The 15067-nt window shown below is 34.9% G+C and overlaps 1 protein-coding gene across 5 annotated transcripts in view; it reads left to right on the forward strand.

The window, feature by feature from the left end:
• The first annotated feature begins 1198 nt into the window (after positions 1-1198).
• Positions 1199-15067, forward strand: part of NBN (nibrin) — a 46172-nt gene continuing 32303 nt past the window's right edge. For 3 of the 5 annotated variants that reach the window (XM_057735448.1, XM_057735445.1, XM_057735443.1), the window contains exons 1-5: positions 1199-1357; positions 3134-3264; positions 4409-4557; positions 5018-5177; positions 7572-7675. In XM_057735448.1, coding sequence (XP_057591431.1) covers positions 1321-1357; positions 3134-3264; positions 4409-4557; positions 5018-5177; positions 7572-7675 — 581 coding nt within the window. In that variant the 5' untranslated portion in view covers positions 1199-1320. Of the gene's footprint in view, positions 1358-1472; positions 1545-2303; positions 2346-3133; positions 3265-4408; positions 4558-5017; positions 5178-7571; positions 7676-15067 lie in introns of those variants that run through there. The other 2 variants (XM_057735446.1, XM_057735447.1) reach the window with 2 other exon arrangements.

Raw genomic sequence — 15067 nt, forward strand, 5'->3', positions numbered from 1 at the left:
AGATTTTCAATGTACATAGTCATGTCATTTGTGAATAGTGACTTTTATTTCTTCCTTTCCAATCCATATGCCTTTTCTTTATCCCCTTTACTGCATTGGTTAGAACATCCAAGACCATGTTTAAAATAAGTGTTAAGAGCCAATATGTCCTTATTTCATTCCTGATGTCAGGGGGAAACATTCAATAATTTACCTTAAGTATAATGTAAGCAGCAGTTTTTTGATAGATGCCTTTTATCAGATCAAGAATGTTCCCTTCATTCCAATTTTTCTGAGAATAAATGCACAGATGTGGAATTTTATCAAATGATTTTACTGCCACTACTAAGATGATCATTATTTTTCTCCCTTTTTCCTGTTATTCTGGTGAATTACATTTATTTTTTCCCAACCCTTCTATTTCTGGAATAAGCCGCATTTAGTCATGATTATCCTTTTTATATACCACCTGATTTAATTCGCTAATTTTGTGTATAGGATTTTTGCATCTATATTCATAAAAAAGCGTTTCATAAACCAGCCTTTTAAAGTGACATTTTTTTTCCTTCTCATTTCAGAACGCTTTTGAAAACCAGAAATTATATAATCAGAAGTGTACTCAGGGTGTTTACTTTGTAGTGTGTAGACTATAGAATGGATTAGTGCAGGAGGTGGGTGGTGAAGGAGTAGGAGGCTACTGGAGTATTAAGAGAAGAGCTTGTACTAGCTCGGTACAAGCAGATATGGAAAGGATGGATAAACTCTCCAGTATTCAGCTCCTGATTAGATGAAAGCGCAACATTATGAAACAGAGAAGTTAGGAGAAGTTGATTTTGGCTTGGAGAAGAGTAAACATGATGAGTTTACTTGGGGTGAAATCCTTATCTTCACCGTAATTATCACCATCATTAGGATCCGTACAAAGGAATGACAGCAACTTAAATTGAAAATTCATGGAAATACATAACGTTATGTCTTTAATCAGAGACTTTCCTTACGTTGCTTTGAAGCTGATTTTTAAAATCATTTCCATTCACAATTAGAAAAAAATTTGTAATGTTCTGTATCCGTCGTATTCTTGTACTCGTTTAGCACCTTGAAACGAGATCTTTCTAAAACTGCGCGTTTCCGTACAGACCCCGCCCTTCCTCCCCCGGCCGCCGGGCGGCCTCCAGGCGCCGACGTGGCATTCGCGTCCATCCCTCCGCTCTGCGGGCAGGCGCGGCTTCCGGGAGCGCGCACGTCCCAGAGTCCGGGCCGATCGCCGGGGCTGCGGCCGCGCACGTCGGCCCGCGCTGGTTACTCTTCCGCGCGTCGGCCCGACCCTGGGGACCCAGGCCCATGTGGAAGTTGCTCCCCACTGCGGGCCCGGCCCGAGGTAAGGGCGTGAGGGAGGTGTCCGGGGGCCGGTTTCCCGGCAGGAGCTGCGGTGGGCACAGGGTTTGCGGAGCGTTACTTCCGGCCCGTTTTCGCTTCTTTCGCCGCCTTCCGGCGCGGTCTTCGTCCTCGCCCCGGGAGGCTGCAGGAGCAGCCGCGGGAGCGCTGCCGCGAGAGCCGAGCGTGGGGTGTGTGGGGAGCGCGTGGTCGTCCTCGGCAGGGGCGCAGCGCTTGCGAACCAGGCTCTGGCTGGGCGGGTGGGGTGGGCGCGTGGAGTAGGTGAGCGCCGCTGGCGGGACCGGCCCTGACCCTGGCCTAGGTGGTCTGCCGGATGGAGTCTTGGCCCGGGTACCTGTTGTGACACCTAGTGTTTTAAGCTCTCGAGGAAACACCCAGAAAAAGTGAGCACAGTCTAGACGACACGGTGGCGATCTTGCGCTACGTGTAAATGGCAACTACGGGGAAGCATTATTTCGGTTTTGTTTTTGTTTTGTTTTATTTTTCTTTTTGTCATCACAACAAATGAAAAAGTGCTTTTTTCCCCCTTTATTTCTAGCAATGGAAAATGGTAATTGCATGTAAATTGGTTGCCTAGTGTATGTAAGCACTTATTAGTTTGTTTTTGCCCTCAGGAAAGTTTACATTGTGATTGAAAAAAGGATCTATGTGGAGGGTAAATCGACTGCCAGTGTAAGGAAGTACGGAGAGGGCCAAACGAAGGAAAATAAATACTAATACTGTAGATACTAAACAATATTAGGAAGACTCAAAGATCAAGGCTCACTGTGGACCTGTAGCATTGCGAGATCAAACAGTAGGAAGAGTTTCCGGAAACGGTTGTAGCTGTGGCTGGCTCTTTGAGTTCCCTTAAGGTGTAGCAGAAGAAAAACGCCCCTAGCGCCCTTGGGTGGCCTCCTTAACTTTTGGGGGTTTTGAACTCTTTTCAGAATCTAATGGAAGCTGTGAGGTGCCGTCCTTCTAGGAAAAATGTAAGGAAACCAACACAAAAGCTTTTCGTTGAAAGAATCCACTCTAGGTTAAGAATCTGGTTAATATAATGATATAATCCAGGTCTGGTCAAGGCTTACCTGGACTCCTTTCTACTTGTCTAGTTTATCTGCCCTAATCACTCTACCAGTCCATTGGTCCCAGACTAAACTGTAAGTCTCCAGCATACATGCTGTTCCTCCAACAATTGGTGATTTCCAACATTTTTTAAAAACTAATATCCCTTTCCCATTGTTCTAAAAGCTACCTACCTTTAACATAAAAAAATTCCCCAAATTATGCACTTGAACCTGCTCTGGACTTTTCTTGCATTGATATATTTTTTTTTACTCTTGATCCAATACCATACTTTTAACTGCTATTGCTTTGTGGCATAGCTTACTACCTGGAAGAGGAAGTTCCCATAATATCCACATTTTTCTGGACAGTTTTTCACATTATATTTTCCTGATAGAATTTTGAATTTGTTTATCAAGCTCCAAATATAAGTGTTGTGATTTTATTTGGTAATGCATTAAATGTGTAAGTTAATTTGTGCAAGCGACAAAATTGTTTTCCCTTTAGGAAGATGGTGGAGCTTTCTGTCTGTTTAGATTTGCCTCCTTCGGTGAGGCTTTCCTAGAAAATACAAGTTTGATTTACATAAAGTTGATTATTAGCATTTAAATAGCAGAATAAAAATATTTAAATATTTGCCATACCTATATCTTAGATACATGTTTATGTATGTGTGTACCTGTTAATTTACTTCTTAAAAAAATTCTCTTAGAACCATACAGACTTTTGGTTGGTGTTGAGTACATTGTTGGAAGGAAAAACTGTGGCATTCTAATTGAAGATGATCAGTCAATCAGTCGAAATCATGCTGTATTAACTGCTGACTTTTCTGTAACCAACCTGGTAAGTTACTAATTTTATTTCTCTAGCTGACAGTGAGGGGGTTGAAATCACAAAAGTTTACCTTGGTGTATGTGTTAGAGTTTGGGAGACTTTTCATAGGGCTGTTAGTTCTCTTTAAATGTTAACAAAATTAAGTACATTTTGGCAGTGGTACTGGTGGTATTTGTTTATTTCGAGATTTGATGTTTCTGTTTCAGTATTTTACTGTTTTAGTGATTTAGAAACTCAGAGGAAGTAGAACATATTTGTATTTATTTACTTGAACATTTGTTGAGTGCTGTGTGTCAGTCACTGTGCCAAAGCCTGGGAATAGAGCAGTCAATAGACCATCATGAATCCTGCCTTAATGAGTTTGTGTAGCCATATGAACACTGGTATTTTCCTGTATATCTTAGGTTTTCACAAGGGAAATTGATTTGCTTTACTAGGGAAAATAGCTGTTGTATATGCCCCACAGATCCTTTAATGGCTTTGAGTTTGTTTTGGTGTGTGGGTTGTTTTAATAATAAAGGTGGATTATAAAAGTAATATAAATGTATACAAATAGCTGTGCTCATGGTAATGCTGGTGGCAATTAAGAAAGAAAAGCCATTGTTTTGAGCAAAGACTGCATATTGGCAAATGCTGGATTTGTTCAGTAATATTTAGATTGTGTGTCTGTATTCTTTTGGAAAAACGTTGTTGAAAATCCTAAAGAAAAAATAAAGTTGTTACTGCAAGTCAGACACTCTGGCCTTTTCTCATTGGACTGATTTTTACTATGTGATTTTGATAATGTAAAAAATATAAACCCTTAGGAATGAAGCTGTCATGTTATACATGAAACAGACTGTACAGAAGCAAATAATTCTCAAATTAAGGGGTCAGAAAAATCTCCACTGACTTACAAAAATAAAGAAAATGTATCTTCTAAGAGGAGTGATTCTGGAATTAAGACATTTTTCTCTTAATTGCTAGTTGAGTGATCATTCTTTGCATACAACCAAAACAATAACTGTATTGCCTGCTGTGTTTGGAGTTAACCACCTATTGCCTATTTCAAAAATTATCAACCATTTCTTTTGAAACTTTTCCCCTTAGGAATTGTATTTACTGAGTGGTAAGAGACTTTAGATTATTTATTGATCTTTTTTTTTTTTTTCAGAGCCAAACAGATGAAATCCCTATATTGACAATAAAAGATAATTCTAAGTATGGTACCTTTGTTAATGATGAAAAAATGCAGAATGGCCTTTCCCGAATTTTGAAAACAGGAGATAGAGTTACCTTTGGAGTGTTTGAAAGTAAATTCAGGTAAGAATTTTTAAATTGATATTAAAATGGACAGCTTTATTTTGCACTAGTCATATTCTAAAGGAAAAGAATATTTATGGATAATAAATTGAAAGTAGTCTGTTTAATTCCTACTTAGCACAGTAGTGAACTTTGCACCACACGTGGTTAGTGCATTTTATTAATCACTTTATTAATCATAGATAGTGACAAGAGTGAATGAGAGTTTGGGTCCTGAGAACCTTGGCAGGAGCTACTTTTGTTTGATTCTGCATAGGTCAAAGTATAATGTTAAATTTTGATCATTGTTATTTTCTTAATTGCAATTTAAGACATAGGAAGTGGTAATTTCGTAAGTTAGAAGGTTTAGTAATACATGAAAATCAAAATAACAGCATGTGATGTGAGCTTAAAGTTTAAAGTACCGTAAGTTGCATCTCTATAACTATGATAATTTTGTATATCTTATTCTTATTTACAGAGTAGAGTATGAACCTTTGGTTGCATGCTCTTCTTGTTTAGATGTCTCTGGGAAAACTGCTCTAAGTCAAGCTATATTGCAACTTGGAGGACTTACTGTAAACAATTGGACAGAGGAATGTACTCACCTTGTCATGGTATCAGTTAAAGTTACCATTAAAGTAAGTTAAATACCTTGTTATTATGTTAAAATAAGTTCTCTGAATTTAGGTTTATTCAGTTAGCCACTATACACAGATGTTTTAAAAGTCATTTACTTTAAAACTGTCAGAAGTGTTAGTTGTAGATATATATGTATGCCAACCAATGCCGTATCTACCATGTAAGCTAGAATGGTTTTTCAGAAACACTGTTTATTATCTGGGGCAAGCAAAAGCAAAAGCAAAAGCAGGTTTTGATTTAGCATGTAAATGATTTATATTATCTTTTCACCAAGAAGTTCATTACAGTGCATAGTTTGTGTTTCAGTCTAAAAGCAAAGCAGTTAGAGATCAACTGCCAGTCTTCAGAGTTAGCAGCTCATGTCTTTTCTTCCTCCAGTCTCTGGTATCATCCCATGGTTTCATGCTTTTTTTATATAGTTTTTAGCTGGCGTTAGGCCCTAATCATGAAGACTTTAAGTTCTTACGGTTTAATGTTACCTTAATGTATTGTCACAATCTGGAGATATGTAGATATATGCCTTTAGAAGATGCTGTTTGTTGAAACTGATATATTTTGGCATGTTTTCAGATTTTGCGTCTTCTTCAGATTTGGTTAATCCAAAGCTAATTGAAGAATGACATTAGGGGGTAATTTGTCTCCTTTCAGCAGGTTGACTATAAAACAACAAATGTTTAGAATCCTTTATTAGATGATACAAAAATCCTTTAATATATAATTAATTAAATTAGAATATGTGTATTATAGCTAAATAGTTGTCATAGAGAAAGGCTTGCTGTTCAGATTGTATCTCATGTTAAACTTGTATCTTAGTGGGGTTATCTCTGATCAAAGATCGTTTCGTCTTTGTAAGTTTATGAAATTGATTTATAAATTCAACAGAGTGATTAGCCTCCTGAGTCCTAATTTATACTAATAAATCCAGATAATAGATTCATAAATCAAAATGTCCATTTATTAGTTTACAGTAGGGATGTACCTTTATAGTGACCAGAATATTTATGTGTGGACTCCAACATGATCCCCTTAAAGATATCAAGGTACCTTAGAAATGGGATAGGTAATCATGCCGTTGCTTGATGGGTATGAAATAAAGTGCTTAGATGGACTTGAAAGATATTTTGCTGAGTCTGTGACAGACCTGGAAACTAGCATCCGTTTTACAATAGTACACACTATTCCAGTTACTAGGATACTAATGGCTACTCAGTCCCTGGATGTTAGAGAGTACTGTATATACACCAACAGAGGCTTGCAGAGCAATACTCCTTTTTCAGTATTTCTGATCATGTGCCAAAACATTTTGTCATTATATTATTTTTTTAGTAAATTTTCCAAAAATACAAGTTCGTTTATGTTTAAAAATTGTTGAATGTTAGAACCAAAAGGGAACCTAAAGAGCATTCAGTTGTTTTTATTTTCCAAAGAGGAAACTGAGGCATGGAGCAGTTGACTCCTTTGTCCAGGATCACATGTATTGGAGCTTACTCAGTCCAATGTTGAATTGCACATTACTGCTTCTTGGAGGAAGTCAGTTATTTCATTCATGTTTGAGGTTCTATTTCATTCATGTTTGAGGTTCATAACTTTCAGATTCCATTCTCAAGAGATACCCTAAATTGCTTGCTCACATTTAGGTAATCCCCCATGTTTATGAGAAGCATACTTACAGATTCTTTAGTTGAATTATTTCCTAGAATTGTGCTGAATCTTCTTTATTTTCATTGCCAATGGTAGTATTTTTTAATATTTCTCAAATTTTGTGGATACATCTTATTTGAGGCTTATAGCTTAATTCCCTTGCTAGCTGGTTTCTTCCCCCCACTCCATTTGTATGTACTTATTTTTAGCTTTTATCCAACACCAAACAGTTATTCCTTTATTTACTTTCTTTAAAAGATTTTATTCCATAATTACAATCAATTTGAAAAGCAGTTAGGCTGAAAGATCTCTCTCATGTTTATCTCTTGATACTGTCTTCTCTAAGGCAGATGTTACATTGTCTTAATTCTAAGATATACATTTTAATGTTTTTAAAATGGTATACATTTTTAAATTGACTTGTATTTTATGTTATGTTGTTCTGCCCCCCCCAGCAGTTTTTAAATTAAAAACCTTATAAATTTGTTATAAATTTATTTATAATATAAAATTTCAATTATTAAGTAAGTAACAATATACTATATTATAATATAAGTTTTATATTATATTTAAGTATATTTTTAAATTTTAATTATAAATTTTAAAATTTAATTATAATATTTAAATTTATTATAATAAATTTAAAGAGAGGAAGAAAAACAGAACAGCCTCTTTGTAGTCTATAACTTAAAACTTTTCTTTAAAAAAGCTACAATATGAATATATGTATTCACATGTTTTCTTCTTTTTAGACAATATGTGCACTCATTTGTGGGCGTCCGATTGTAAAACCAGAATATTTTACTGAATTTCTTAAAGCAGTTCAGTCCAAGAAACAGCCTCCAGAAATTGAAAGGTATATTGTGTATTTTATATATAATAAAATAAGACATACAAAATATGATAGCACTGGTTTTATGTAGGTTAATTCCCTCTCTATTGACTGTTTCAGGATATAATATTACAGTTCAGTGTTATTAATGAAGTTTTTTTGTTAGTGTGTGAAGAAAGTTTCCCAGACAGTTCTTTGCTGATTGTTCCTTATCTCGGTGAAACAAATGTTACATATGTGCTGACATTTAAAGAAAAATATTGAAGGATAGTATGACTGTAGAGGTAAAATCAGTAGAGCACACATGCCAGTGCTCGGCACCATGCACGCAGGACACCAGTTGTGTGGTGCAGCAGCCCTGTTCTGGAGCCACAGAGTCCTGGGCCAGAATGTTAACAGCGCTGTGGCCTTGGGAATTGAGCTTATTTCTTCTAAGTGTCAGTTACCTCCTTTGAAAAATGAGACTAATACCTGTCCTGCTGAGTGTTTAAGTATTTAGTATTATTAGTATAAGTATTATTTATTTTAACCAGTGGTAAACCCAAGGTCTGAGCATATTGCCTGGCATCATAATAGGGGCTTATTAAAAGAAATGTAGCTAATTGTAATATCTGGGAAGATTCGTAATAGCTTTATTATTTATTTAATTTTTTGGTTGCTCTGCTAAATTTGTGAACCACCAGACTAAAGGATCTATCTACTGTGTGTATTGTATTAGTAAAGTTTGCAGTAATGTAAACTATGGTTGAGGAGGAAAATATTTGTGATTTTTCTTTTCAGGTTGCACGGTTAAAACACTAGTGACTATAAAATAGTGGGTGTTTTTAGTCAACATAAGAACATGCTTGCTTAAAATGTATGTCAGCAGCTTATAGTCTATATGGCATAATAGATTTGAGGAGGTTTTAAAAATCTTAAATTCTATGCAAATTAAGTATTTTATTACCAATTTAAGTAGTAGCTATTCAAGCTAAGTATTTTATTACTAATTTAAAATTATTACTAGGTATTATAAGCTAATTTGCCCAGTGCAGATATTTTTAGAAACTATTTATGCCTAGTAATATGTATCTGCTTCTAAAAGTAACTGAATATCAGATTTTTCTCTTTGTTTTTAATTTTCATTTGGGAAGTTTCTTGTGTTTTATAATCTGGTTAACAGATAATATGCTTTCCTTTGGAAAGAGATCATCAGAATTTATTTTATATTTTGGCCGTACCAAGCAGCTTGAGAGATCTTAGTTCCCTGATCAGGGATTGAACCCAGGCCCTTGGCGTTGAAAACACGGAGTCTTAACTGCTGGACTGCTAGAGAATTCCCGAAATTTTAAAATACGTGATTCTTAACCTTTTTTGAGTACTAGACTCCTGAGAACATGAAATACTCATTTCTCCTCTACAAACTTCAGTTACTACTAAATTGCATAGTATTTCAACAGAATTACATTTTTCCCTGAAGCCTATTTATGAACCTCCCTAGAAAAGTCGATAAATCCTATAAATAATGACTCTTGTTATAGATAATAAACCATTCTTAATTCTAGATTACTTAGGAGTAGAGGGGTCTGATAAGTTTTTACTACTGGTGGTATGTTTTATGGTCTTGGAGTTTTTACAGTTAGTCATTGATTCTTACTTATTGTTCAGATTCTCAGGTGTATGTAACCTGGGTTTTGTTTTTGTTTTTTTAACTTTAGGTTAGGCATAGTTTTTTTTTCCTGACTTCAATTTGTGACTATATTAACTTAGATGGCTATAATAAAACATCCCTACTATAAGATTGTTCAGTAACTTCTAATTCAGTGTTAACCAGGAAAGACTATTACATTAGTTCATGTTTGATGATGGCAGCTGATAATCAAGTTTTTAATTCTGTTTTAAAATACATAGTTTTTGGCCTTAATAGATTCCTATACCTATTGGGATCCATTTTGATATATTTATTGAAGACTAATTTGACTACGTACTCAATTATTAAACAGAAAAATGCTTAAGATATTAAATAGTAGGATGGATTATAAAAGGGATATGGGATACATTGTGGTGGCTCTTTTATTACATAACTACCTGTTCTTTTAGTTCTGTAAAAGCATTATCACTAGTCCTGAATTTAAATTAGGACGCATACTGTACTATTTTTACCTAACAAAAAGTGTAGTCCTTTTTGGTGCAGTTATATCTGCATCTCTGCACTGTTATCACAGAACACAGTAAGTCATGGGTAAGATAGAGTACTTGACATGGTTTGTGATATCTAATTTTCCTATAGTGTTATCAAAGTACCAACGTAGATAAAGTCATTTTTAGAAGAGTCCATTTGAAAGAAGTACTTAATTTTGATACTCTATGCTCTAATAAAGGAAGTTCATTAAAACACTGTATATGTCTGAATGTAAAAAAAAAAGATCCCTCAAGAAAAAAAAGGGAGTTTCTCTTGATTTGAAATTTTACAAAGTCTCTCATATTGTCAAGTGCTTTCTCAATTTATTTCAAACATCAGGCATCGTTTTGAGAAAACACTGTTGGGAAAAGTCCTTACGTCATACAAAACTTGCTGGACATACCAAGAATGGAAGGCCCTGACTGCCCTATACCCAGACCATTTCTCAGGGTTATGTTTGCAGTGAGAAACTTGGAGGGATGAGGTAATATCTCCTTCCCAGAACAAAGAGCAGGCCTGCGTATAGCATGTTATAAAATGGGTGAATTCTCAAGTTCAGTGTAACACTACGCATGGTATATGTCTCTCCTACAACACAACCCACAGTATGCACCTTCTGTGTCATCCTCATGAGACTTGGTATGGAAGGAGACCTACTGCAAACACAGTGAGGCTTGCTACTTGCTTTGTCTCTGACCTAGGAGTCTTGTGTCTTCTACCAGCATCCATGAAACAGGAACAGATTAACTTATTAGCTTGTAATAAAATCTCAGACCCAAGAGACGCATTAGCCTGAAACAATCTTGGTAAATGAAAGTTCAGGAAGCTTATAGAATTGACTTTAAATAATTAAAATTCAAAGCAAAGAAATGTAGCACACACTAGAAGTTTTTTTCCTGGAGGTGCAAGGTCAGTTTTACAAGTTGCAGATGCCAGTGTAACCTTTTAGAGATCACCAAAAAAACAAAACAAAACAGTGTAGTAAGTATGTAGTTCTGGATATCATAAACATATACCTTTGGGACTAATGAAATAAGCACCTGTCCAGATGTTGGTCAAATAAATACTGTGGCCTGGAATACAATTTCCAGGGCCAGAATTATACATGAATTCAGAAAAATTCTGTATTTGAAAAATCTTGGGACAGAAGTGAAGATGATGTGCTCTGAGTTGGATGAACTTTATTTAAGATCATGTGAAGAATTTAAATAAAGTTATGAAATGGCACAGGAAAAAGTCAATATTTCTAGGTTAATAGTGTATAGAATTTGTGAATAATATGTAGCAGTTAACTACATAATAAAGCATAATTATTATATTTGTAGCTCGAAGTTTCTGTGTAAGTATGGCAAAAAATATTTTAATTTTTTCATTATAGAAGTTAGAGGTCACTTTATATTTGTGGTATCCTTGTATTCAGGCAGTGTGCCTCTAACCTAGGTCTCTGCCTAGTTAATTTACTGTTTTCCAATTTTATTACTAGCTGTCAAATCACTATAGCCTTAGAAATGCTTTACAACTCATAGGGTGTAATTTTTCAGAAATATTGATTTTTTAAATGATGTTTTCTTCACATTTATCACTAGTCTCTCCTTTCTTGTTCTCATCCTTAATACTGCTAAAGAGAGAAAGATTTTTCTAGGTATATCAAGTTCCAGAACATCATCTATTATTTATATGTATGTGTATCTATGCATGACTTCAACATTTGATTTTTTCTTTCAAAATCAGCCTTATTGAGTATTGGGGCTCAAATTTACCAGTGTTTTTAAAAGAAAACCATAATACATTTTTCCAATCCTAGAATTTTAATATACAAATTTGTATTGAGGGATGTTTTTACTTTTGGTCGACTTTTAATTTAGTAGGTAAAATTTTTATTTGTTTTATACTATGAATTTATTTATTACCAAATATTTATTGAATCAAGCAAGATAGACTTGAGGGTATAATGATAAGCCAAAAAGCATTACAGTTTGTGCCATTTTGGCACTTAATAGAAGAACCAAACACGAAAGAATCACACAAATAAGTTAGAACTCTGGTCTGTGCCATTAAGGAAAGCTAACGGTACATCATTCTCACAGAATGTGACTTGGTATAACAAATGTTCACTCTTTATCAAACTAAACTGTAGTTAACTGTTGCCTGTTGTCTGCGGCAAAATTAATCATGACGGTGTGAATAACACAAAAGCTGTAGATAATTTTTAAATGCTATTTTGGTCATTGGAAAACAGTAGGAATCTCACATTTACTGAGTCATATGTATGTGTTAAACATTTACATTCTGTTTTTGTCTGACTGGCCCTGTAGTCTAGTGTTGTTACCTTACTATGTAGGCTAATTCATGAACAGCCATTTATATATATGAAGCCTTTTTCACTAAAAGAAGTATGAGATATGAAAGAATTTTCTTGAAAGGTATGTTAGGTGTTTGAGGAAGAGATAGTAAAATTTATCCTATTTATGAATTAGAACGTCTACTAATTTTTTAGCACTATTTTCTCATTGTAGATTTCATTAATAGTTAAGATTGTTTCCACCATTCTCTGTATATCTTTAAAAGTAGAATAAATAGAATTTTAAAGTTATTTAGAAAACTGCAGAAACTCCACGGATGCATTCCATCCTGCCAACTAAATCTGCTCTTACCTGCAGATAACTCACTTATTTGAGGTTGCAGATTCTAGGAATCACTACTTTAAAATAGACTTAAAACATCCATTGTAGCAGATTAAAACACATGCATTTGTGATTTAGCTATAAAAGTTTTTTAAAATTAATAAAATTTTAGTCATGACTCAGCTTACTTTATGAAATATGTATGTTTCCAAGGAGAAGTCTAGGGGGTGGGAGGAGGGAAATGTAGGGAAATTAGTTCTGAAATGCTGGATGGTGACTCTTATGACCGAAACATTTTTGTTATATTGCGCGTTGCTCTCTGTGGATAGGTAACTCTAGTGATTGACTGTTCAGATTCCCCCCATCCTACATTGTCCCTTCATCATCACCATTATGTTTTAGTAATTTTTTAAAAATCTTTTTTAAAGACTTCATTTTTCAGAGCAGTTTTAGGTTCACAGCAAAATTGAGAGGAAAGTACAGGTTTTCTATATACCCACTGCTCCCAACATTTGTAGCCCACCCCATTATTGATATCCCCCACCAGAGTGGCACATTTATTACAATTGATGAGCCTACATTGACACATCATAATCACCCGAAGTCCATTGTTTACACTAGGATTCAGTCTTGGTGTTGTACATTCTATGGGTTTAGACAAATGTAGAATGCACATATCCATCATTATAGTATCATGGAGTATTTTCACTGCCCTAAAACCCCTCTGTACTCCACCTATTCATCCCTTCCACTTCCCCAGCTCCCAGCAATCATTGATCTTTTACTGTCTCCATAGTACTGCTGTTTCTAGAATGTCATATAGTTGGAATCATACAATATGTAGCCTTTCCAAATTGGCCTTTTTCACTTAGTAGTATGCATTTAAGTTTCCTCCCTACCTTCTCATGGCTTGATAGCTCATTTCTTTTTAGCGGTGAATAATATTCCATTGTTTGAATGTACCACAGTTTATTTATTCATTAACTACTGAAGGACATCTTGGTTGCTTCCAAGTTAAGGCATAAGTTCATCTCCTCTGGGTAAATAAAGCACAATTGCTGGATCATATGGTTAAGAATGTGTTTAGTTTTGTGGGAAAGTGCCAAACTTGTCTTCCAAAGTGGCTGTACTATTTTGCATTCCCACCAGCAATGAATAAGAGTTCTACATCTTCACCAGCATTTGATGGTATCAGTGTTCTAGATTTTAGCCATTCTCATAGGTGTGTAGTGGTATCTCTTTGTTTTTATTTGCATTTCCTTGATGATATATGATATTGAGCATCTTTTCGTGTGCTTATTTCCTCTATTTCTTTGGGGGGGGTATCTTTTAAAGTCTTTGGCCCTTTTTAAAAATCAGGTTCTATATTTTTGATAACAGTCCTTTATCAGATGTGTCTCTTGCAAATGTTTTCTCGTAGTATGTGGTTTGTCTTCTCATTCTCTTGACATTATCTTTCACAGAGCAGAACTTTTTAATTTTAATGAAGTCTAGCTTGTCAATTATTTATTTCTTGGATCAAGCCATGGGTGTTATATTTAAAAAGTCATCTCCATGTCTAAGGTCATCTAGAAGAGCATAAGATCTGAGTCTAGATTAAATTTTTTTTGCATGTGAATGTCCATTTCCATCACCAGCTGTTGAAAAGACTATCTAAGCGCCATTGAACTGCCTTTGCTCCATTGTAAAAGATCAGTTGACTCTATTTATGAGTCTGTTTCTGGATTCTTTGTTCTCTTCCACTGATCTGTTTGTCTGTTTTCACCAGTACCACACTCTATCTTACTGCTGCTTTACTGCCGGTAGTATCAGCACTCCAAGCTTGTTCTTCCTCAATATTATGTTGGCTATTCTGAGTCTTTTGCCTCTCCATATAAACTTTAGAATCCATTTGTTAATATTCACAAAATTACTTGCTGGGAGTTACTGGAATTGTGTTTAATCTATAGATCAAGTTGGGAAGAACTGACATGTTGACAATATTGAGTCTTTCTATCCATGAACGTTACTAATTTTTACTAGAAGTTAGAGAGAGAAACTAAAAGGCTGGTCAGTTATGAATAGGTGTAACAAAAGATCTGATTATATAGAAAGTTGAAGTTATGGACTGATGAGAGATTTAAGAATTCTCTGTTGATTTTACTTCTCTATTTTCTTCTTTTCCCAAATCTCTATGGATGATTAAGATGTGTTTATAGTATTACATTAAAGAGCTAAAAGATTGTGTTTTTAAATCTTTGGAAATTTTTTTTAAGCTGACAAAATGTAGGTTTTAAAATTTCCTCAGCTTCTCCAAAGAGATTTATAACAAAACATAGTAGTAGTTCATAGAATTACAATATGAGCATTATTGCTAACACTTACTGGTTCCTAAGCAAGCACAACATGTTAATGGATGATGATTCAACCATTTGGTTTTTTGTTGTGGGGGTTTTTTGTTTGTTTTCACTTTTTTTATTGCTTTTTCTCTCTTAACCATTTGTAATTCACATAACTTGTTTGATTCATATGTTTAATTGTATCTTGTTATGATTGTCTACTCTTGCATTATATAGTTTTAGAAAATACAGAACAGTTCTACTGTTCTGTGTGGCACCTGCCACCATATTTCTAGAAAAAGCATTTAGGCAC

The sequence above is a fragment of the Hippopotamus amphibius genome, chromosome 5 (genome assembly GCF_030028045.1).
Source record: "Hippopotamus amphibius kiboko isolate mHipAmp2 chromosome 5, mHipAmp2.hap2, whole genome shotgun sequence".
Lineage (NCBI taxonomy): Eukaryota > Metazoa > Chordata > Mammalia > Artiodactyla > Hippopotamidae > Hippopotamus > Hippopotamus amphibius.